This window comes from Equus przewalskii, unplaced genomic scaffold (assembly GCF_037783145.1).
Source record: "Equus przewalskii isolate Varuska unplaced genomic scaffold, EquPr2 contig_R1840, whole genome shotgun sequence".
Taxonomy (NCBI): domain Eukaryota; kingdom Metazoa; phylum Chordata; class Mammalia; order Perissodactyla; family Equidae; genus Equus; species Equus przewalskii.
The window spans coordinates 48,302-72,960 of record NW_027228440.1 but is presented as its reverse complement, the minus strand read 5'-3'; the positions used below and the strand labels follow the sequence as shown (position 1 = coordinate 72,960).

The 24,659-nt window shown below is 54.0% G+C and overlaps 1 protein-coding gene and 1 long non-coding RNA gene across 2 annotated transcripts; one reads left to right on the top strand and one right to left on the bottom strand.

The window, feature by feature from the left end:
- The first annotated feature begins 398 nt into the window (after window positions 1–398).
- On the top strand, window positions 399–24,157 carry RARRES1 (retinoic acid receptor responder 1). The gene is made up of 6 exons (XM_070606873.1): window positions 399–736; window positions 14,017–14,079; window positions 16,461–16,644; window positions 20,071–20,207; window positions 23,693–23,755; window positions 23,835–24,157. Exons 1-6 carry the CDS (start codon window positions 473–475, stop codon window positions 23,982–23,984), a joined length of 861 nt encoding a protein of 286 aa, XP_070462974.1. The 5' UTR covers window positions 399–472; the 3' UTR covers window positions 23,985–24,157.
- Window positions 22,725–24,027, bottom strand: LOC103545282 (uncharacterized). The gene is made up of 2 exons (XR_543379.2): window positions 23,888–24,027; window positions 22,725–22,894 (listed from the first exon to the last, which is right to left on the bottom strand). It is a non-coding gene; the product is annotated as an uncharacterized lncRNA (long non-coding RNA).
- Window positions 24,158–24,659: the final 502 nt, after the last annotated feature.

Sequence of the window (24,659 nt, the reverse complement as noted above, 5' to 3'; positions counted from 1 at the left end):
GCGTCCCGCCCCCTTCTCCACACACCCCCTCTTTCATCTTCTGGGAAATCACTGCTCTCAGCCTTGGGGAACTGAACTCGCAAACTCGAAGGGATGCGAAATCGCCGCGACCGACCGCAGCGGGGAGAAGCCGGGGTCCCCGAGCGGGGCGGGGGAGGCGCGGAGCGGCGCCGGGCAGGCTGCGCTGCCCACTTGTCGCCCTGCCTGCGCGTCCGGGCCAGACACCCCCGACCCCGCGCCGCGGAGGCGCCGCCGCGTCCGGGCACCGCGCGGGGGGGCGGGGGCAGAGCGAAGGGGGCCCGGGCGGAGGGGGCGGGGGCGCCCAGGCAGGAGGGGGGGCGGGGCGGGGCGGGGGGGGCCGGGGCGGGCGAGCGGGGCGGGGCGAAGGGGCCAGCCAGGCTGATTCCCTCGAGCGCCCTCGCCGCCTGCTCCGCGCCGGGTCCGTCGAGCGCCGCGCCGGCCGGCCGCGTCCATGCAGCCCCGCCGGCCCCCGCCGCCCGCGCCCGGGCCCCCGCGCCCCGCCGCGCCGCTGCTCGCGCTGCCGCTGCTGCTGCTCGCCGTCCAGGGGGCGGCGGCGCCCGCGGGGCCCGAGGCCGCGGAGTGGCGCCCGGACACGGGGCCTCCGCACGGGCTCCTGCGGCAGGCGGCGCGCGCGGCGCTGCACTTCCTCAACTTCCGCGCGGGCTCGCCCAGCGCCCTGCGAGTGCTGGCCGCCGTGCAGGAGGGCCGCGCCCGGGTGAGTGCGGGGGTCGGCGCCGGGCTGAGGCCGGGGTGCGCGCCCGGGGTCGGGACGGACGCGCGCGACTCTGGGGCGACCCGGCTCGGGCCTGCGCGCCCCCCGGGGACTCCGGCGTGGGAGGGGCCCGTCGGTGCGCGGAGTCCGCGGAAAAGAGGCTCGTTCTTTCTGGCATTAACGAGGTCGCGGACTTTTCACCGGGCAGCTCCCGTAGCTGGGAAAGAGGCGCCTGGGGAAACTGAGGAACAGGCCCACACGGCAAGGCCTGATCTTGGCTTGGGGTGCCGGGACTTGGTTGCTGTGGGGGCGGTCACGGCGGGCCCGACCTGCGCCGGGTTTCCAGAACGAAAGCGGGTCCCCGAGGCGGACGGCAGAGCGGCCGTCCTGCTGGGTGCGCGAGGCGTCCGGGCGCGGCGGCCGCGATTCCCGCGCCGGCCTGGGCGGGAGCCCGCGGGGTGCTGCACGGACCCGACGGGCGTGAGCCTGGCAGCGGGTTGTCCGGTTGCTGGTTTCAAGGCACTGGGTGTAGGTGTCCTTTCGCGTCTGTGGAGCTGCATTGCCTTCTTCATCGAATGGAAGAGTGCAAAAGTTACAGAACTCCGCGGAGTCTGTCCCAAAAGTACGACGCGCTTTCCAGTAACCCCCAGATATTCCACGAAGCCTGCACACTCGGCCTCCAAGAACCTGGAATGAAGTAGGGAGTGTAACTAGGTAGTTGTAAGGAGCGGCGGCAGGCTGTTAGGTTGTTCTAGACCTGGTGGGAGGCAGGCTGGGGGAGGCGTCTGGAAGGTCAGCCGTGGTTCCTGATTTAATCCCGCACCCGGGGTCGGGGGTGGCTAGATTTATTGAGAGATGAAATCAAATTGTTCCTAGAAAAAGGCAACCTATTTTTGTCGCCTTAGTCCTTGCTGTTTCAGGGGGAAAAAAGTTCACTGTTAGTTGTGCCGCAGAGCAGACAGGGAACAGAACTCTAGAACTTTCTACCGAAGTTGGCGAGTCGCCGCCTCCCAGAGCCCAGAGAGGGTGGGTCCGGGAAGATTTGCTCCGACTACCAGCGGGGAGGCCCCTAGGGAAAGCAAGCTCGGATTTCTAAAGTACACCAGCTTTCAAATTCCGGGAATTGTTTTCTTCCTTCCAAGACCATAAAAACATAATAAAATGCTTTACACTTTCATGCATTTAGTCACTCCCTTGAAAAAAAGTTAAATACTTGGCATCGTTCACGAAATAATCAAACTAGCTCTCAAAACCGGAATGAGTTAAGTAAAAATTTCCTTTCTCATCCAAAAAGCGCTCAGTTACTGTTTTTCATCTGTAATAGTATAATGCTCCTGAATTTTAAAGATAGCCTTCTTTTTAGCCAAAAAGGAAAAGCGGGGAAGGATGAATCAGAGGCGAGCGTGCGTGAGAGAGGAGAATTTACTAGTCGACCGTCCGCCGCCCGTCTCCGTACACCTGTGTTCAGATTTGCACTCGTAGCTGTGTCTATGTCTCTCTCTTTGGAAAACAGCCTGCTCTTTATGAAATAACACGTCATAAACTGCTTTATTTTTTAAAAAGCTATATATAAAAAATACTATATTAAAAAAATAGTAGACTGGTCCAGGGCATTGACCCTAAGAAAGGACAACTTCCTGTGTCATCTGGTCTCCCTTTACATTTCCTCCAAAAATGGCTATAGATGTCTTAAAATCAAGGAGCTAAGGAAGAGAGAGCTCAGTGACTTTCAGGGCCAAGAATCTCTAGGGACTAAAGGGGTTTCAGTTTCTCCCAGGAATTCAGTGAAACTTTGTCTCCATTCTCCTGCCTCCTCCAAACATCGCCGCTGAAGAGGGGCCCACTTCCCAGGGCGATCAAGGCAGCCTGGGGCAGGCTGTGCCTTCAACTTGTGGCCTTGGCAGGCCAGGACCCCTGGGTGGGGGGCAGAAGCAGAGGAGGGGGTGGCGAGAGTGAGAGCCGATTCCTACCGGGAAACTGCCATGGGCTGCCTTTCTGGAACGTAGGGGGCCAGCTGGTGGGGTGTCATAGGGGACTCAGACACCAGCCCCTGCTTTGCCTGCAACGAGCCACACAACCTAGAGAAGGTCATGTAAGTCTTCTCTGGTTGTGTCCTCATTTGGAGTGGAAATAATGCGTGTTCTGCCAACCATGCCAGGTGTTTTTAAGAGTTGTAAGAGAGGACATAAGTACCAATTGTAAAGTCTGAAGATGTGAGTGACTGTCGTCCTGTCTGAGGAGCGGTCCACTCACCCAGCACTGTGCGGGGGCCCTGGGCTAGATAGAGTGCCTGTAATTCAGGGGGGCGGGTCTTGGAGACATTTGGTGTGAAGCAGTCCCTCAGCCGCCTGAGTGAGGCGCACAGACGCCACCACCCGCGGGGCGCTTCCACTTAGGGATTTCAGGAACTTCTGCTTCAGTTACAGGAGCATCCTTAGCATTGGCAGGAAGTCAGACATGGCAGATCCCCACACCCGGGTTTGCATCTTTATCCAGTCAGTGCCTGTCACAGTTAGCACTCAGTTGCTCGATCGTTCCTCCAGGCTGAGCCAGGGGAGCAGGTGGCCCAGTGGGTGAGGGCGTCGCTGATAGGGCTGCCTCTCCATCCTCGGGGTCAGCACACCCCTTTGTAAGATGAGAGGCTGCGACCAAGTCAGCGTTTTTCAAAATAATGGCCTGCTAGTGGGTTATGAAATCAACTTAGTAGTTACAGTTGTTTGTTATTGTAGTTGTTTGTTTGCTTTTAATGAAATAGTTTGTGATACAGACTATTGAGTGCATTGTGGAAGAAAAGGTAAGTAGTACCTCAGAATGTTTTGAAGATATATGTATGAACTAGGTCATTATGAATAATGCAGTTCTTGCTGTGGGTTTCAGCTATAAAAATTTTGAAAACCAGAGAACCAAATGATTTTTAAGAGCTCTTCCAGCTCTGAAATTCCTTGGTTCTGAGCGCTTTCTTGGTTCTGCGAGAATCGCTCATTTTAGAAACACTGTTGCCCTCTAGTGGCGAAATGTGGTAATAGCACGGTGGTAAATGCAGGGAAGCGTTGAGGAGAAATCCGCGCTAGCTGGGCTGCAGCCAGTGAACTGCCGTTTTGTTTTGTTTACTAACTGTAGACAGAGATCACAGACGTGGTTGCCTTCCCTCACCACCCGCGTGGTGCCATCTCTTTCCTGGCCTCACACCACCGTCCCACGACCAAGGAGGCTGCTGCTTTTCCGACGTCATGTGGCGCAGCCCCAGGGCCCACAGGGTGCAGCGGTGGGAGATTTGGGGTGGTGCTGAGAGTCCCGGTGCTCCCCAGGGTGTCCTGGATCAGCCCGGTTCCCGACTTCTGGACAGCTCTCCTCTGGCCACACATTAAGTCCTGGGACCGCTGGCCCCTGCCGGAGCAGCCAGTGAGAGGCCAGCCCTTCCCTCACGCCTGGAGATCCCTGTGTGCGCATCCTTCAAGAGAAAGGCGGCCCATTCAGGCATCAGCCGTCTCTGGGGATTGGTCACTTGAGGGGAACGCCTCTGACCAGGCCAGCTCCAGAAGTTAGAAGCATAACTGAAACAATGGACCACAGTGTGGGGGGAAGTTCTGCCCATGCCTTAATTGCTTCCATTTAGATTAAAATCGGTAAGGGTAAATGTAGCTCGGGGTCGAGGCCATCATTGGCCGTCCTCACAGCCTTTAGCAAGAAGGCGCGCCCTCACGGATCATCTCCCATTTCCATTTTGCTTTACTTGCAATGGAGGGAGCACTTGCGATGAATACAGTGCATAATCTCCTACTTTTACCTTTTTTTTTCCTTCTTTCTTGCCCAGTCTTGACTCACCCACACCCAATTCAACAGCAAGAGTTTTAAGAGACTTGACTTAGTTCTTTCTAGAGATTTAAGGTGTATTTTGTGGACGTGACATCTTTTTCGTGCCCACTCTTCACCAGTTTACATAGCACTTAATTATGCAATTAGGTAGTAAGTACACTTGGCACGAGCTAGTTTGGGAGCAAAGCAAGTGACTTTGGGTGAGCATCTGTGCCCCGTGCAGGCGTCTGGGCTGCTGTGGGCTCTGCCCGCTGCGGTTCCAACAGCAGAACAGAGCCCCTGGGCTGAGCCACAGGCGGGAGGAGAGCATGCTCTGCTAAGGAGGACTTCTTCGCTTCATCGCTCTTGTCTCTAAAGCACTTTAATACACCGTAATTCATCTGCTTTCTGCTCTTCTTGAAGCCTTGTCTCCATTAACGTCAATAATTCAGAGGTGATGGTTTGCAAGGAAGCAGAGCAGGCTCTGGAGACAGAAACTGAAGAATGAAGAAGGCTGCAGTGAGTGTGGAGGGGAAGATAAGCAACACAACAGTGACCGGAAATAAGCTTTACTTCCAAGGAAGGCGCCTAAGTGCTTTTACAGCCGTCTGGAAAGAACAGTCGGGATTGACCACGCACGGGGAGCACCGCACGGGGAGCACCGCACGCTGACCCGGGGTGGAGCACAGCAGCCCTGAGGGTGCGCGCAGCACAGGAGGCACAGCCTGCCTTCCTCCCCGGCACAGCTCCCACCGCAGCACCCGCCGGTCTGCAGGCTCTGGTTGCAGAGTCTGGGTCTAGCATCGGGTGGGAAAGGCCACCTGGTCCTGGGCACTTTGCCCCAGTCACCCGGATGAGCCAGCAAGTAGGAATGTTTTTAACCAGCTTGTAATAAATTGTTTTTGAACCGCAGACAATTTTTATGAGCCCATAACATTTTCTGCTTCTCTTGCCACATGCGGTGTCATGGCCGGGGATGCGTGTGATCATGGAGCATTAGCAGTGGCCCCAAGTAAAACCCACTGGTCGTGGGTTGTGAATTTAACCAGGAGCCTGCCATGGCCGCACACTCTCCCTTGAAGGACCTTGGTCGTTCTGCTGGAGATCGAGGGTAAACGCTGAGCGCTGGAATGACTGACAGCAGCCAGGCATGGGGCGCTAATGCACGCACACAGCCTGGCCTGTGAGCGCCGTGTATGGGCCCTGGGTCAACCGAGAGACGTACTGACCCTCACGTGGCCTTGGCGTTTCCGGGCCTCTGCGCTGGGCCTCTGTTGAGGTTTCCACAGAGCTGCTCCGTGGTGGGTGGGGACAGTGGCCGTAGCAAGTCCGCACTCTGGCTTACTTCTTAGGTTGTGCAGGATACTGTGGGCCGGTAAAGTCCAGTTATGAAAGGGGTCCTGTGTCAGCGCCCTGCACGGGATGCTTGTGGGTCTTTGACGGCCCCAGGGGCCGGCCCACACAGAAAGTGGCAGGAAGGACACCCGTACTTCATTGCTGTGACACGTCACCGCAGCTTTGTAGGTAGAAACTCCACAGACTGATTCTCTGACAGTCTGGAGGCTGGAAGTCTGAAATGAGTCTCCCAGGGCTGAGATGAAGGTGTTGGCAGGGCCGGTTCCTTCTGGAGACTAGGGGAGAATCGTTTCCTGCCTTTCCCAGCGTCCACGGGCCACCCACACTCCTCGGTCCTGCCCCAGCCTCCGTCTTCATGGCCAGCAGCGGAGCATCTCCTGAATGTAACACTACTTTCTCCTCGTAAGGACCCTGATGAGAACATCGGGGCCATGACAGCCTACCATAGCAGCTTCTGGGGTGGCTGTGACCTCATGCAAGTCCTTACACACGCTGGACCTGTGACTGGACCCAGGGAATGGCTGCTCTTGTCCCGCATCCTGCCTGGCTGATCTCTGCAGGCTCGGTCGTCCCCCCACTTCCCACCACGCCTGCCCTCTGCACCCGTCTGGGTACTTCCTGTATGCCGGTTTGTGCTCCATCCTCAGCAGCCAGCGTTAGTGCCCCTCTGCATGTGCATCTGCTGCTTCCAGGTGGAAGGCATCAGTAGCTCTTTAGTTCCTCCGCTGCGCCAGCACAGGGCTCTGCAAGAGACAGTACTAAATAGTTGTTAAATGAAAACAGAGTTCGGCAGAAGGGTGCTGGGACCACTGGGCTTCCACAACAGGGGGCTGGGCCAGGCCCCGACTCATTCCCAGCCCTGCTAGAGCAGGGAGGGAGACCCAGCTCCCTGAGTCCCTCTTGGAACCAGCTTTTTCTACTGAGCCCCGCCCTGAGCTGTGGCAAAGCAGAGGGAACGCTGCCTCTGGCCTCTTCCTCTCTGGCTGCTCTACAGGCTCGAGAGCTCCTACCTAGAGTTGGCTGAACAGAGGTCAACACACAGCATTCCGGCTCTTTCTCGCCACTCCTCCTAGCCCTGATTGAGCACAGTGTCCATGTGCAAAGATCTCCTTGGACCCCAGGGTATGGGGCCTGATCCGAGAGTCACTGGCTCTTCCATAATCTGTATTTGCTTTATCTGGGGTTGCCCAAGAGAAGGAAAATGTAATAAGATAATTCCAGGGTATAACGCAATACAGTGCACTCTCTGTCCAGAACATGAGAACGGCACAGCAATTTTTATCCACAGATGAGTTGTTTACTTGTCTCCAACTAAGCCTGACTCATAAAACTAACCTTATAAAATGAAGAAGTTTGCTTTTACGGGAATGGCATGACATTTATGTTTTCTCACCGAATGTGAAGGCTGGAGGGGACATTTACAGCCGAGTCTGTCAGGCCACGGAGGCCCGGTGTGCGTGGGGGGGAGGTTGGAGTCCCCTGAGAGCTCTGATGGCAGGAGTTGTCCCCGCCACCCACCTCTCCACCTGAAACCGTGAAGGTTGCAGCTGTCACTGCCGCTCCAAGGCAACACGGAGGGGCCGTGCCAGCCCCCCACAGCAGCGGGAGGAGAAGCAGGATGGTGGCTCCCAGAGCCGGGCTTCTTTCTGTAGATCCGCCCTTGGCAGGACTGCGTCCTGTGAGGCTCCCAGGGCCACGGTTTTCATGGTCTCCCCGCAGCAGCCGACAGCAGGGTTTCTCTGGGGCACCGTTCCTGCGCTTTCATTTGCTCCAAGTTTTTGTTGTGTTTTTGAGTGAGTTTAGGTTTTTAAAATGTGCTTTTGGAATAAATAAATACCTATTCTCCATCCCGCAGCAGGTTCCCCAGGTTTATTTCTAGTACTCACCCCCAGTATTTCAGTGACTTAAACAGGCAACAGACACTGCGTGTATCTAATGTAAAGATCGTCCAGACGCGGAGGAAAGCCCTGACCCACTGACCTGAAAACAAGGGTTTGTGTTTTACAGCCAACAGCTTTTTACTAGAAGTAAGACATGGCTTCATAGTTGCTCTTGGAATGTGCTGTTTAACTTCTTGATAAAAATGTCATTTCACGGTGCAGTAGCTGTCCGGGTTACAGCAAGCAAAGAGCAAGTTTTCTTCAAAACCTGCCGTAGTTCAGGCCGCCCTCTCCCGTGCTCCCGCCTGAGGCGCGGCCTGTCCTGCGTGGGCTCTGCCTGACTTTCAGAGGCACCGTGCCCCGTCTGCCGGAGACTCCAGGTGGGCCAGACTTTTCGGCAACAGCCCTCCGTTTCATGTAGGCTTCTCGATGTCCTCGGGCCGTTGGAAAGAATGCACGGTCCTGTCCTTAATCTCCTATTCAGCTGTATTCTAGTGACGGTCACTGGAGCTACCTGTCCCTTCGCACCCCTCCCTCAGACCTTCGGAGGTTCCAGAGCCTCTGGAGAGAAGTTCTCAGTGTGCTCTCTGGAGCAGCGGCCTCAGCATCACCTGCAACTCAAAATGCTCGTTCCCAGGCTCCCCCACATTTACCGGATCAGAACTCAGGTGTGGCCCAGCATGCCGCTTTGGCAAGCCACCGACAGCTTCTGTCACGGCTCGAGGCGGAGCCCCATTGCTCCGCAACAAGGCCCCTATAGGCGCCCTTCTCTCCTAGGGCCCCATCCGCCATCGGAACCTCGGCCCCGCAGGCACCCCTCTGTCGGCTGGCTCCCCACCGCCGGGCTCACACTCGCCTCCGTCCTGGTCCTCCTGGAGACCCCTCTGCTGCTCTGGCCCAAGCTCCGATTTATGCCTTGCCTGAAAGGGTGCCTCCAGGGGCTCCCCCAAAGTCTCGGCTCCTCTTCTCTTCCACGCTGCGGTGGGTGGAGATGTGTCCTCAAAAAAGATACATTGAAGTCCTAACCCCCACGCCTCTGATTAACACCAACATTGGAAATAGTGTCTCGGTGATGTAATCAGGTTAAGACGAGGCCATACTGGATCAGCAGGGCCTCTCAGTCCAAGGATGGCCTTATAAGAAAGCCTCGTGGAGGTACAGAGAGACAGAGGCAGAGATGCAGTCATGCGGCTAAAAGCCAAGGAACGCTGAGGATTGTGGCCACACCCGAAGCTGGGAGGGGGAGGCAGGCATCCCCAGGGCCTCAGCAGGAGCGACCGTGGACTTGCAGCCTCCAGAGCTCTGACGGGATTGTTTTGCTGTGTGAGGCACCCATGCGTGGCCCTTTGTTGTGGCCGCCCTAGGGAACTGACGCCTGCCTGGCTGGCTCCCTTGCAGGGGAGGGCTGGGGCTCTGGTCCACAGGGCCGTGCTCTCTCTCTCTGTGGGCGCACACACACACCAGGTGGCTTTCTTCCCTCCTCCTCTTAGAGGTTGGTGGCCCTGCTTGTGCGACCCCATGCAGTCTAAGTGGGGAGCGTGGCCCCAGGGCCAGGCTCGCTACTTACCAGCTCTGTGACTTTGGACAATTCCTTAACTTTGGGCAGGGGCCTAGTTTCTTCATCCTTAAACTGAGGGTAATAGCAGTACCTGCCTCGAAAGGCTCCTGTGATACGCTGAGTAGCACTGGCTGCGGGAGCTCAGGGCAGGGGTGACAGCCGTCCTCGCCTCTCCCCTCAAGGTGGCAGCGTGCTTTATACCCAAGCATGGAAGGAATGCTTGATATTGATTTGATAGAGATGTGAGGAGCATTTCTCTTACCAAAAAAAAATCCAGTGCCGTGCATTCAGTTCTTTGAAGGCATTCCATTGTGCCTTCTCACACAGGATTTTAAACGTGGCCCTTCTCCCTCCCGACCGCAAGGGAAGCGAGAAACTAAAGTGCCCATCAGGCCCCTTGAGAGCCTGCTGTGAGGATGGCGTGGGGAATGGGGACCTGAGGGCCGGGGCTGCCTTCCTCGTGGCCAGTGGGGCCCAAACCAGGAAACTTAGAAAATAAATAGAACACAAAAAACCCGAGAGGAACATAAACCATGTCAGTGGCGGCTGTGATCCTGAACCTTTGTCCTGGGCTGTGGGGCCCGAGTCTGCTGTGCAGAATCGAGAAGTCTGCTGCGCACGGCTGCTAACTCACCCTGCCGGTGGATGGCCGGGTGGTCGTCCCTCCTTCAGGTGGATCGTCACCTGGTCATTTGCTTTGTCTGCAGACTGTTTCTCTGTATAAAGAACCTTATTCTGGAAAATATTAGAACAGTGTGCCGCGCCTCTGGCTGTGTTTTGAGAAAGGGAGTGAAACGTCCTGGTTTGTTCCACAGATGGACAGTTTTGTCCTCGTGGGAATGACAGGACTAGCGTGCTGTGACCTGCCGTCACAGGAACACTCCCCACTCGGGGGAGCCAGAACTGCTTGTCACCTTCCGCAGGGTCAGATGGGCTCTTTCAGAAATGTCTGTTTAGCTTCCTTCTTAGTGGCTTTGAATGAATGGATCCGCTTTGCAGCCGTGGCTGTGCCTGTGGCAGCCCAGCGAGGGGCAGAGGGAGGAGGAGGTGGCCTTGAGAGCTGGGCGCGGGCCTTCCAGACGAGACCGCAGGTGCCGAGCAGTTGGCGCACTCCTCAAAGCTAAGCACACTGCCGACGCGGCGGACGGAGACCGAAGTTCAGACACAGGGAGGACACCCATGCCCAGGTGCTTCCGACTTCAGTCACCTTCCGAACCGACTTCCTGTCCCGTGTGCTTGTTGCAAAGCTGAGGGCGCGGCTCCTGGGCTTGGGTTCCATCATTGCCATGGTCCCCGGAGGCTCCCCTCTGGAGTCTGCTCTCTTTCATCCCTCCTCCTGGCCGCCACCCATCTCCCAGCATCTGATGCGTGGTCTTTTGTCTGCAAGGGCTCTTATAAAAGATACTGTGGGTGGATCTGCACATTTTTAGTTAAGGACTTCTTGTCAGTGGTAGTATGCCATACATTTTGTTGTTTCTGTTGTTGCTTGCAACATTAGGATCTATCAGTGTTGCTGTACACATGGCTAGTTTGTTCCCGGTGGCTGCTGCATAGCGCTAGGGGGTGGGCACCCCCAGGGATGGACAACACATCCCTGCACACACACAGTGCCTCAAGGAACGCTCTCCTGTGAGTCCCATGGACCCGCAGCACAGTCCTCTGAGAGACCCACCCAGATGTGGGGTGTCAGATCCTAGGGCAGAGGCACACAAGCTTGATTTGACCACATTGGCAGGACTGCCCCGGTTGGGCCGCACCAGGTGACCCTCCCACTTAGCCCCCACACCCGGCCAACAGTTGGCCCTGTCCCCTTTCTCGTTTACTGCTGGTCTGATAGTCATACAGTGATCACTCAGGGCTTTAATTTGCATTTCCCCGATTACTCTGAGTTTGAGCGGCCTTCAGGGCTTCGTCAGCCTGGTTGAGACATGGGCAGCGCTTAGAGCAGTGCCTTGCACAGGCCCAGCAGGGTGTCTGTTGTTGTTCTGTAAATACAAGTATCATTTAAATTATTGTTGATCTAATAATGGTGCCCTAATATAAAACTTCTGTTCCAGTGACTGTTTATGATCTTGACTCACGTCCCTGTTCATCGTTTGTCTTCCGTGTAGAACGCAGTCTGTCCACCATGAACTTCTCTCCGTTTGCATTGTCATCCCCCCTCTACTAGCTCCCGAGACCTGCGTCCACTCTGGCCACCTCCGCACTCCGGCGCGAGTTCTCCACCTCGGGCTAGCGGGATCTCTCTCTCCTGTCCCCGGCTTCCCATTTCTCTTGGGATAAACCCTCAAGGTAGCCCTTGCCTCCCCGGTGGGCCTCCTCCTGACCCTAGCTCCACCTTCCCGCCCTATTCGGGGCCTACAGCCTCCCTTTCCTTCATTCCTAACGTGTGGAATGATTTGCCAGCCCCTGCCCCCAAGTCAATTTCTTCTTAATGCAGAGTTCAGCTCAAATGGCACTTCCCTGATCCCTAGACTGGGTCAGTTCTCCAGATACCCTTTCATGGCTCTTAAGTCATCCATGATCAAGTAATCAATCTGCAATCATCTATTTCAAGTCCTTCTCCGCACCTGCCTGCCCTGAGGCTGCAGCTGCTCCCTTCCCGCTGTTCCTGCGCCCAGCACAGTGCTCAGCGCTCAGCTAATCCCTGCAGTGGATTTTGAACAAAGACCTGGCAGAATAATTTTAATCAAAGACAGCCAAAGCGAAGCTTGGTCCTAAACTGGCGGAGGAGCACTGACCCTCGCAGACCAAGCTGGCTGGCTGCTGCGCCCATGCGTTGGGCCCTGGCTGCTGACCTCAGGCCTCCGGGGAGCCTGTGACACAGATGAGGGAGAAGACAGATAAAGGGCTGCATCTTGAGCGATGATGAAGTACGACCAAACTATGAAAATCTTGCTTTGGACACACTGTAGAAGCTTTTAAGAGTGCCTAGCTAAAACAATAAGGAAATCTAATCAGCCAGGAAAATGACTCTTCAGGACAGGCTCCATTCTGACTCAGCTCCCAGCCTTTGTGAATCCAGTTCTGTTTCTTTCCGTACAAAGACTGCGCTGGCGCCTCACTTCGCCTCCATGGGTTTTCCAAAAGCTGTTGAGTCAAATGAGATCTTAAGTACTTTAAGTATGCACAGTTGTATTGAGAATCAGGAGAACTTTTGTGAATCTTTGTGTATAGCAAATAAGCATGCGCATTTCTTACTGATGTGAAGTTGGTGGTCCTCAGGAGTCTAGTGTACACATCTTCCCGGGGCGGGGCGGGGCGGGGCGGGGCAGGGAATGGACGATGGGACAGGACGACCAGCTTCCACGGCTTCAACCACCATCTCTACTGGGTCTGCTTCCATCACACTCAGCTGCCTCCTGGATGGCCCCCTCGTGCCCCAGCGCCAAAGATTGTACTGCCAACCCGACCTCCTCCACCTCTTCTTGTGAATGGCCTCCCCACCCACCCTGCTCACCCGCCAACTAGTGGCCTGTGGGGTCCCTGACTGGGTCGTAGGAGGCCTGCACGCAGGGGCCCTAAGTGACATGAAGGGCGGACTCCTAGGTCCTGCAGGCTGCAGGCCGCAGGCGAGGGGGCCCCAAGCCGGCATGCAGGCCATTGAAAGCCTGGAGCCTGCGGCCAGCAGCAGCACAGTCTCGCGTGAGGGTGCCTTGTTCATGGGCGCCGGTGTGGCCGAGGGGTGATGGGCAGCAGCCCGCACTTCTGTGTGCTCCTCCGACTCTGGCCGGGTGGCGGGACCGCAGCCTTCAGGTGACTTGGGGACAGACGCCGGGCAGCCGTCCAGCTCTTCCCTGGGTCTCACTCACACCCTTGGGCTGCTCACTGGGAGCCTGGGGCAGGAGTATTCCGGGGGAGCGCCTCTCCACGGAGGGCGCAGCATCCTTCCCTGCCTCCTCCCCGCAGGGCTCAGGGCCCAGCATGACTCTGGCCCCCCTCACGTCCCTGCATGTTCATGCCGATAGGGACCGCGGATGGCCATGGCCCTGGCACCCTGGCCCGGTCCTGTGGGCGCCCTGCCGATGCCACTTCGGGTCTGCCAAACCCGGGGCTCCAGGAGGTGGCCCCCGCCACCTAAGGCCTGTCCACCAGCCTCCCCACCTCCCCTGACGCTGGCCCTCTCCCGCCCGCCCCGCCTGCTCCTCACAGAGGCGGCTGGGCCTCACCGCTCCCCACGGCCTCCCTGTCTGCCTTAGTAACATTGCCACACATGCCCACCACTCTTTCTTCACTTATCACCATCTGCAAACCCACTATTTAGTAATCTAGGTCCACCTTTGTGGCCACAGTGGGACCGTGAGTGGCACCCTCGCCTGTCTCCCTCACGGCTGCAGCCCAGCACCCAAGACAGGGTGGGCGACACTTGACAGCTGGGGATGGAAGAAACTCACTCCACAGCCCTGCACGCACATGTCCCTTTGCCACCCAGCTGCTCTCATGAAGGCAACGTCCAGCCTCAGCACAATGCTTCCTCTCTCAACCTCGCTCTTTGTGAGTAGGTGTCAAGCTAGCAAGCCGAGTGGCATAACCAGACCAAATCTGAGATCTTTTCTCCCAAAAAATCAGCAGTTTTGTTCAGGTGTAAATGCTGCAGCTACCTTGCACGCCATGTTATCCCAAGAGGGTGATTCTTGGACCTGAAGATGCTAGCAGAGCTTCCGCTAGGCTAAGTTTCCGTTTCTGTGTTTCAGATCAATGCAAAGAAGGAATGTACAGTTGACCTGGTGTTTACCACGGAGCGCTACAACTCAGAGGTAAGCGGCCACAATTAGTGAGGCATCCTGTTAGCAACTCGTGTGAATGTATTTTTTAAGAAAAGTGAGAATCTAATGTACAGTGACCTGGAGGTTTGCTTGTGTTTTGTCTTTTCCTGCTTTGTTTTCTATTTGGTCTCAAGAATTGAAGAACAGAGCTAGGCGAGAACTCAAGATTTAGCTCCTTGGACTTCGTGGCCTTATGCAGGGTTGTGTTTAAAACTCTGCACACAGCCAGCATCCCCTCCTTCCTTTGCGCCTGGGGAGACTGTCCCAGCTCCCTTGGGTCCCCCTCCCTAGCACCTCAGAGTCCTTAGAATGACTCTCTCAAATGCCAATCTGTTCCTCTTCCTGCCAACTGGTGGCACTTCTCCTTAGCAGGCTGGCATAGCGTGAGGTGATTCCAGGAGCTTCTGTGCACTGAGGAGCTCTGTGAAACACAGAGCAGAGCCCATGCCGGCCACAGGCACTATTTGCCTCTCTACAAGCCCGACCAAGCAGGCCATGGTTTGCCAGCTTTCCTTTTCCCGTTCTCAGGAAGAGAGTAAACAGAAAACGCATACAGAAATTAGAACCAGATGCCCTTCCCTCTGCTGGGCCAGCATCCAGAACAGGGGTGGAGCCGGGACCAGCCACGTTCCCTGTGCGGTACTGAGTCAGAGCAGCCGGCACTATGGCCAGCCTTCCAGGGCCTCAGCAGGGCCTGACCCCGCAGCCCGAGGCTTCTGGAAGAATGCTTCCAGTATTTGGAAACCAGTTCTAACAAGACAACAGTATACTCTGACTTCACTAATTAACCTAAGAATTAAAATGTTCTTAAAGCGTGAGGAAGATGCCTTTGACTTCTGGTGTTGCAGACTTGAAAGTGTTAGCTTACACCTAAAGGGGAACAATTACTAGGTGGTTTTGACCGACGCTACCTTTCCCTGAAGAGCACAGCTAGCTACCTGCCATGTTCCATGCCACGGGCCGGGGAGGGTTCTGTCACCTTCAGAAAACTGCTTTGATTCTGTGCAGCTGTTCTCGGGGAAAGGGAAAGGAAAACCAAAGGGGTCGATGCCTGGTTCCTCGTGTCTTCCCTGGATGGGTGCCGTGCCCAGCCCTGTCCTGTGCCTCCGATGAGCCTCCTCCTGAATGCTCACCTTCTCCTTTCTCTGTGTTGCACCAATACTTAGGATGTTAAGGCACACTGAAATGCCGTCTCATTCAAAACGAGCGCTCACAGGAGGAAAAGCTGCTATGGGAAAGCCTATTTCAGTTTTTTGAGTGAGTTCTAGAAATGGGCTTCTTCAGCAGATCCAATTTTGATTACAGTTTGTTTCCTCGTGGGCTTCTTTTGAAGTTTATTTTTGGTGTGGTTCTCCCTGCGACTGCACCCAGTTTAAGCAGCTGCAAATGTGGAAAGAAGGTTGTTGCCGCAGTTGCTCACCGACCTCCCTGTAAGAGGAGTTCTTGAGGCGGGACGCATGGACGGGCTCCGGAGGGCCACGACGGCCTCAGACTCCAGGCCCAGAGCAGCCGGGGTGAGTGCATGTCATTTTTCTGGGAATAGGCTTCCTGGCTTTTGTTGTTGGGTTAAGCAATCTCTGCTCTAAAAGGGTGAAGACGCACTACCCTGGCAATGAGCCCCACATCCGCTGTCTAGTTGAAGCAGCCCGCTGTCCGGCTCCAGATGTCTCTGGACTGGAAAATAAGTGAGGGTGATCCCAGAGTACTCAGTCCGTCTACACTTAGATATGAACGAGGACAAACATCCCGCGGTCACGCAGCTAGTTGAATTAGCCCCATGTGGTGATGTGCACCTCCACTCCTTCCGGATTCGCTCTCCGAGTGGAGAGAGGGAGTTAGCACAGTGCCTGGGCTTTGGCCTCGGCCGGGAGCTCAAGTCCTGGCTTCCCGCTGACTGCCTGTTAGACATGGAGTAGCTTCCTCTTTAAGCTTCAGTATCTTCATCTGTGAAACTTGAATAAGAGGACCAAGTTCATAAGGCAGCGTGAAGGTGTTGCCATTTTTGTCACAGGGAGCCAGTTGCATCTTTTGGTTCAAGTTAACAAGCCTGAGGTCCAGCCGGGCGTCGTGCTGGTGCACAGTAGAGAGCAAGGTCCCCGCTGTCCTAAGAGTTTGAGCCAGGCAGCGCTCGGCGACAGCAGGGGGGCTTCTTTGGACGGGGCCCAGCATTATTTATAAGGCACCATCAGGAAGCGGGAGTTTAAATGACAGCCCAGAGCGGAGGACTGACGTGTTCACTCTGCACAAAGCCAAGGCCACTGTCTGCTGACGCCGGTGCCTGCCTGCCCTTGCAGGGAACTTCTCCGTCTGCGCGTGTTGCGGGGGAGAGTGGTGGGTAACCATCCTGTTCAATTCCAAAATCTTTATTTCAGGAAGGCGAGGAAAGTTTGGGGAAATGTTCTGCTCGAGTGTTCTTCAGGAACCGGAAGCCCAGACCCGCCGTTAATGTCACCTGTGCACGGCTCATGGAGAAGACCAAACGACAGCAAGAGGACTACCGGCTTTACAAGCAAATGAAGCAACTGAGAAACCCCCTGGACGGAGTCAGCATACCTGGTATGAATTCGTGTCCAGAATTTCTACCTTCGGGAATGTATGTGATCACTACATCTTAAAAAGAACGATCATTCAAGTTTTTATCCCCAAAGTGGGGCTTTAATTCACCTACGGCATGTGGTACACCTCACTTAAACAAAACCCAGGGGTATCACCTTCTTTTCCATCTCCAGTACAGTGTGGCCACTCCGCCAACACCTCCTGCCTTGGACGTCGCGCCTCCCTGCTGGGCGGTGGGGGCAGGGCCAGGCCGCCCGCCGAGCAGAGGCCTCCGCGACAGCACGCGCCTGTAGGCCCCAGTTTTCAGGGCTGAGTCAGAACCTGAGGGGACACGTCCGGAGACTTCCGGCGGCGGCTTTGGAAGACTGGGTGAGGGGACGCCGTCCAGGGCCTCCCCCTGCCCAGCACGCCCGCCAGAGCTGCGACAGCCGGCGTCAGGGGCCTGGGCGGCGGCTGCGGCGGAGTCGGGTTCATCTCGCCTTCGCTCAAGGGCTGACGGCAGCCGCGTCTCTAACAGGAAGCGCGCGCTGCCCTCCGAGGTGACTCGGCTGACGCGAAGCCGAGCTCCTCTGTCCCAGCTCCCGCCAGGGAGGCGGGCGCCGCCGGCAAACGCAAGTCCCGAAGCCGCCGCCCACTCCGGATTGGCGCGTGGGGACGGAGCTTAGTGTGGCTTCGCGGCACCGCCCGCAGCCCTCCGGGCACGCTCTCTCCGTCGGCGGGGGCGGGGCGGGGCGGGGCGGGGCGGGGCCGCCTCAGCGCGCCTGCGCCCCTCGGGGCGACTCTGAGGGGCGTGGCGGTGGAGCGCTGCTGCTGGCGTCTCGGCGATTCAGAAGCCCGCGTGGTTCTCCCTGTGGTTCTGAGAACTCGGATTCAAGCCTGTTCCAAAGAACTGAGCGGAGCCATTCACATCTTACACTGGAGTGGAATTTGTTTATATTTAGCACTGCCTGAAATAAACGGGCTAATGACTGATACTTAAAAGCTAGTTATTTAGGGATTTTTTGCCCCTTAGCGTTAGTTGGGGAAATAGAGGGCTATATAGATTCTCCTTAAAACACAGCTTTTAGACATTGGCTAGGACCTTTTCTTTGAATCTTTGCCACAGGATCACCAGATTCTGGACGCCTTTCAAAAGTGCCGGTTAACTGGATCACGTTCAGTTAATAAGGCCGCTATGCCCGCAAAAATCGTTCTGTCGTCTAACAATGTGGCTACTGTGAAGTGTCAAAATTTTTCTAATAGAGGTACCTTTTCATCGACAAAACTCGCAGGTTCTCTTGTTACGTTAAATTCAGCAGGGAAATGCAGTGGTGCTATTTATAGCCTGTGTATCAGATTATCTCGTTAAAACTGAAAGAGTTTGGCTTTAGGTAAAGACTCGGTCGTGGAGAGATCTCGGAGCAGCCAGCCCGGATCCCGGCGGCGTCCGCCCCGCCCCCCCCCCCCCCCCCCCCCCGCTGGTTTTCACAGCTGACAAGTGAGGGGAGCCAGTCGGCGGCAGCGCGTCCTCGCCCCGCACTCCTTCGCCTAAAAAACCAGGTGTCTGGTTTTAACTATAAGTAAAAATTGCACTTTTTCTGAGGAATTCATGAGCGTCCTGTCGATGAGCCCAAGTATACCACAGAGCAACAAGAGTCTGGGGGCCTGGGACCCGCCCCGGCGCTGGGCCCCTGCGCGTCCGCTGTCGTGACCCGGCGGCCCTCGCGGGGGCGGGCTGACAGTGACCCGGCGGCCCTCGCGGGGGCGGGCTCACAGTGACCCGGCAGCCCTCGCGGGGGCGGGCTGAGTGACTCGGCGGCCCTCGCGGAGGCGGGCTGACAGTGACTCGGCGGCCCTCGCGGTGACGGGCTGACAGTGACCCGGCGGCCCTCGCGGGGGCGGGCTGACAGTGACCCGGCGGCCCTCGCGGGGACGGGCTGACAGTGACCCGGCGGCCCTCGCGGGGGCGGGCTGACAGTGACCCGGCGGCCCTCGCGGGGGCGGGCTGACAGTGACCCGGCGGCCCTCGCGGGGGCGGGCTGACAGTGACTCGGCGGCCCTCGCGGTGACGGGCTGACCCGCGCCGTGACTCGGCGGCCCTCGCGGCAGTGGGTTGTCCTCACGAGCTGTGCTCGCAGCGGCGGCGCAGGGCGGAGTGCCTGACGCGGAGCTGGACGGAGGAAGGTTTCCCTGTCCCACCGACCTACACGCCAGGAGGGCGAGGCCAGCTCCGATCTCAACTCGGAAGCCTTCCCCAAGCCTCTTGCCCAGAGGCCCCTCCCCCTGCCTTGCCTCCCTCGGCCCTGTCCCGGTCTCTTAAGGAGGGTTCCAGCTGTGTCTCCACACAACCAACAGGTGGAGGGTGGGGACCATCTGTGCCCCGCACAGGGCAAGCAAGCAGTGAATGGTTTTTCCGTTGACGACCACTGTGAGCCCGCCCAGGCAAGTTCCCCCGATACGGAGCAAAACTTGTGCTAGAGATCATTTGAACAAGAACGATTCGTTTCCTAAGAAGCTCGTTAGTTTTCCTCACATGGTATACTGTTATTGGGCTTTGCTGTAGACTAAGGAGAGCTCTGCCAAATTGCATAAAATGATAGTCCATGAACAGTTGTCTCATGAATTACTCGCTAAAATTTGAGTTTCTAAAAGTCACAAAAGGGGGCCGGCCTGATCCCAGGTGCGGACATGGCACCGCTTGGCACGCTATGCTGTGGCAGGCGTCCCACATATAAAGTAGAGGAAAATGGGCACAGATGTTAGCTCAGGGCCAGTCTTCCTCAGCAAAAAAGAGGAGGATTGGCAGCAGTTAGCTCAGGGCTAATCTTCCTCAGGAAAGAAAAAGTCACAAAAGGTATCCCTACTTCTAGTGGTATCTGATATTAAGTAGGTTTTTTATAAATGTCTGCTGAATTAAAAAGATTGCATGTCCAAACACAATGCCACAGGAAGAACCCACTTGATATCTTCATGTGTTCAAAAAAAGTGACAGATGCTGCCAATACATTGACTAGCTTTACAGTCAATGATCAGAGAAGGACAAAGACATTTGGCAGCTTGGCAAAGCCCGTCACATTGACTGTAGACCCAAACCAGAAGGTAATGTGGAGAAGATAACCAATAGACGTTTCAATCTAATTAGAAAATGCTTCTTAACTAACAAGATTTTAGATGAATTCTGAGTATCAGTACAGCGTGTACTCTGTATTTAAATAGTGCAGCAATAGCCATTATATTGTTTATAGTAGCTTTATCAGCAGAGCAAGTGGAAGCATGTCAGTCTTCACATAATGTAGAAACGGATAGCAACAAAATCACGTGTCCAGCCCAGGGTCTTGCTGAGAGATGACCGATGTGACCAAGCGTAAGCCCTTAATTCATTACTGAAACTTCTGAAATTTTGTCCCCAAATGCCTAAATACAGATGTGCTTTTCTTGTGCTCTCAGACAGTCATGGACATATTGACCCCTCTCTGCGACCCGTCTGGGAACTAGCTTTTCTGGGCAGCTCTTACGTGATGTGGGAGAAGACAACGCGGTTTTTGCACTACTACATGGCACAGCTGAGCGGCGTGAAGCAGTGGGTAAGAAAAGCTGAAAACGAACCCGCGCCGCAAGAGGTGCAACCAGTGCAGCGTTCTTAGGCTGAGTCCATGTGAATTTCTAATTTCATGGCAAGAGTTTTCATTGCATTTCATTCATTCAATGAATGTTTGAATGCCAGCAGTGGGCCCGGTGTTCCTTTAGGGACTGAGGATACAGCAGTGGACAAAAACACCATGTTGCTGTCCTCACTGATGAAGTCCAGTGAGAGAAGAGAAGACAGGGAACTAGTCAACAAGTGAATATGCACCAAACGGCGCCAGGTGCTGCGGAGAAGCGTGAAGTGGGCCAAGGGCATGCAGGGTACGGATAGAATTAATGCTTCAGTCTAGAGGGTGAGCAGAGGCGGCCCTGGAGCAGAGGCCTGAGGGAAGTGAGAGGGAGCCCGCCTCCAGCAAGGAAGAGCACTTCAGGCAGAGGGGGCCGATGGGCGGGAGAAAGGGCAGTGAGGGTGGTGTGCCAGCACAGAGTGAGCAAGGAGTGCGCGCCAGGAGAGGAGAGCAAATGGGATCAGTTCATGAGAGGCCCCGGAGGCCGTCAGGACTGCGCCCGTCACTCATTAGAGGGTGTTTAGCAGAGGCGTGACGTGACCTGACTTCCAACAGGATCATTGTGGCTGCCGTGTTGAGAAGAGTGGAGAGAGGTGGTGGAAGCAGGAAGACCAGTGAAGTATTGCAGTAATCTCGGCGAGGCCTGGGACCAGGGCGGCAGCAGGGGAGGTGGGGAGAAATGTTTGGACTTGGGATACAGTTTGACGATAGACTGATAGTATTTGCTGATGGGTTGGACATGGATATGAGAATGAGAAAAGTCAAGGATGATTCTTAGGATTTTGGCCTGAATAACTGGCAAGTGTTCATTTACTGATTGAGGAATACTACAAGAAAAACAGATTTTGGGGGAAATAGCCTGATTTGGGGCATACTAAATCCTGTAACCAAGTAAAGAATTTACATCGTCATCTGGACATAAGGGTCTCAAGTTCAGGGGAGAGGACCACGCTGGATTCACCATCACACAGGTGCTATGTAAAGCCGTGAGACGGGATGAGATCACAGAGAATGAGTGGTATATACAAAAGACAAGAAGTTATGTAAGGGTGGAGTCCTGGAACACTTCCAACTTGAGAGGGTGGAGATACGACGAGAAAACAAAGTGTTTCAAGGATGAGGTCGACTGACTGTATCAGATGCTGCTGGAGCGTCCAGATGAGGACTGAGAATTGACCATTTGATTTAGCAGGTGTAAGTCAATGGAGAGCCCGTCAAGAGCTATCTCACTGGCACAGTGTGGGCAAAAGCCTGGTTGGAGTAGGTTCAGGAGAGGCTGGGAGGAGTGGACACTCCATCTCTTTCAAGGAATGCAGCCATAAAGGGAAGTAAAGAAAGGGAGGGTCTATAGCTGGAGCATGGGTAAGCACAGGGTTGAAAGGGGATTTGTTTTCCTGATGTATTTTCAGGTTGGGAGATTTAACAGCATATTTATATGTTGATGAGAAAAATCCAGTAGAGAAGGGCAAAGTAGGACTTGTAGGAAAAAGAAAGAATTGTTGGAGTTATTATCTTTGAGTGGTGAGAGGCTAAGATGGATCCAGGAGATGATCTCAGCCAGGAACACAGAGCTCCCCTGGAGGGAGGGCGGGGAAGAAGGGCACAGATGCTGGTAGCTTAGATGTCACCCTGGTAGCTTGTGCAAGTTTTATTCTAACTGCTCCGTCTTCTCAGTGAGAAATGAGGCAAAGTCATCAGCTGCGAGTGGATGAGGTGTTGGGAGTGTGGGGGGAACGCATGGACTTGAGCATCACGCAACACTGCAGGCCGCGTGAAACTTGGAGGAGGACAGTCACTCAGCTGTGTGTGCCGGCACGGAGTAGGTGGAGGGCTGGATTTAGCCGGGGTTGTAGTTTTTGTCAGGTAAGAGTGATGGAGAGAGAGGGGCATTTCCAGAGTAAACGAATCAGCTACTCTGAGGGCGGCAAGTGAATCCGACTCTAAGTTCAAGTTTCTAAAAACCATCCTCTTCATGGATGGGCGACGTGGTGGACTCACCCATGGATGGGTCATCAGTGAGTATCTTCTGAGTACAAGGATTTGCCCAGCATCAGGTCAGCATTATTAACGCCAGTAATAGTTTGGTGTGCCTTCCAAAGGCCACTAGTAAAATAAACAACTAGAAACGTAGTTTTTTTCTTTACTTATCAAAATGAAAACATTTTTTCCCCCTCATAGAGTGCTTTTTAATAGGAATTACCATTTGATCGATTGTTGCTACATTATCAGTCAGGATGCAGCACCAGTTCTTTTGCTAGATAAAAGTTTCTCTCTCTCTCATCTGCTACGATGATCATGTCCTCAGCAAGGGGCTTTGACCTTCCCTGAGAAGTATGGGGAAGGTTTTTTGTTTATAGACTAGAAAATGGTGTCAAGATAATTTAGAACCAATTGTAATGAATGTGAGAGGAGAACTCAGTAGGAACAGATGCAGAGACAACACAGGGAGCAAATGAGGGTCTTTTAATGTCAGTGCGTCCCTTTCTTCTGCAGTTGTATGTGGCACAGTAGCAAGCAAACCACCAGGGCATCCATGTTCCAAACAGCAGCCCCATTTCTCTCTCGTTCTGGCCAGTCTTTGCTGCCCGTCATCTGTCCGTTAAAGTCCCTCAAGCACCCTGCAAGGGAGAAAGTGGGGACGAGTGTAACTGGAGCATCAAGAAAATCAGAATGCAGAGGGAGAATGGCCACTAAGTAGGAGCTTTAGATTTTTTTACCCTGTGGGGTTTGAGTTTTAGAAAAGTAATAGTGGACTATGCAGCTGACTTGCTGGATCACCCAAGGCAAATCCCTTCATCTCTCGGGGCCTGTTAAATGCAGACTAGCAAATTTAGTGAAGCCCTCTAACTCACAGAAGTCTGAATCACCAGAGCAACTGGGAAATTTGGTTTCAAGGTTATAGAAAAGTATGCACAGAGTGGCCACAGAGATTTTCAAGTTCTGCTCTTCAGTGGCCACTAAGGATTCCCAAGATCTTTCAGCAAAACAAGCAACAATTTTTAAAAAGTCACTCAGATCAGAAGGTCCCCTTATCTTACTGCTGGCATATCCGAGCTGACAGATTGGCTTGAGGTACATATAAGTATCTAGACTCCCAAGCTTGTCAAAAGATTCTCCCCGTCCCCACAGCCCTTAGCCTCCATCAAAGCCCATAAATACTAAAGAGAGAAAGTGGGAGAAAGACATTCAACTAGATTTTCAGGTAACTCAGTGACAAAGCAATGCTAAGGATCCATGACTTCCGTTTCTTGATGCAGGAAACTTACTTACCAAAGGAAATGAGAACAGAGTGAAAGGGGCAGCAGGAGATTCAAGGCGCGCGTCCAAACAAGACTTTAAATGAGACGAGCCTTCCACGTTCTGAGCTAAGATCAACCCACCCTGCTTAGCACACTGACTCTTTTTGCTTCCTCTAGGAAACAAACGATGGTGCGATTGATTTTGATTATACTGTTCTACTCCATGAATTCTCAACGCAGGTAAGACAGCACTGCATACTGAATTGTTTCTACCAGAAGGTTTTGCAGCTTATGATATTTTAGAACTCTTATTTCCTAGGAAATCATTCCCTGTCGCATTCACTTGGTCTGGTCCCCTGGCAAACCACTTACAGTGAAGTACCACTGTCAAGAGCTGCTGGCACCAGAAGACGCCTCTGGAACTGAAGAAGGATCAGCTGTGGCACCAACAGAGCTTAGTAATTTCTGAAAAGAAAAGAAAGATCTGTTTATACCAAGTTCTACACAAAATGACCATACCGAATAGCCTGAATCATTATTCTAGTAAAATAGCTAAGGCATAGGCTTTTTGATAATTTGGGAAAGACTGTGATTTCAAGTAAATACTCAAAAATTAAAAGATGTTGGGATTTTTGTTTTTCAGTGGGTTTCGCTTCGTTTTAGCTCTGGGTGCACGTGCATACTCAATTCTGTTCTTAACAGTCACCCCACAGGCTCCTCAGGGTTGCGGTCCTAAAACGTACAACCCAGTCAATTAGGACATGACACAACTGGATCAGCAAGTATTTTAACCAAACAAAAATTGAGGGTATTACCTCTAAATCTGCATGTCTCATTATTTTGAACATACTGTAGCCAACTATTTTATGTTGCTAAATTCCTTCTACCTAGTATGTAAAAAGATATATATATATTTCAACAAAAGCAAATTGTAGGGAATATATTACCTATATTATTAAGAAGAATTGTACTATTTTTTATGATTTCAAGCAAGTATTCCTTTTTAACTTGATATTTACTTTTAAATAAATGTTTATCTTTCTAAGTAAAATATTTTAAATGTGTGTGTAGATTTGTATACATAGGCAAAATTTCTGCTAAGCTGGAATTAATTGAGCTCTTAATATTGCTTAATTCAAATTTT

Excerpts from the sequence above, each read along its gene's own strand:
- RARRES1 (XM_070606873.1), top strand. The coding sequence starts at position 473 with ATGCAGCCCCGCCGGCCCCCGCCGCCCGCGCCCGGGCCCCCGCGCCCC. Across the intron at positions 14,080-16,460 it reads CGGAGCGCTACAACTCAGAG|GAAGGCGAGGAAAGTTTGGG; the intron begins GTAAGCGGCCAC and ends TCTTTATTTCAG. Across the intron at positions 16,645-20,070 it reads GGACGGAGTCAGCATACCTG|ACAGTCATGGACATATTGAC; the intron begins GTATGAATTCGT and ends TTGTGCTCTCAG.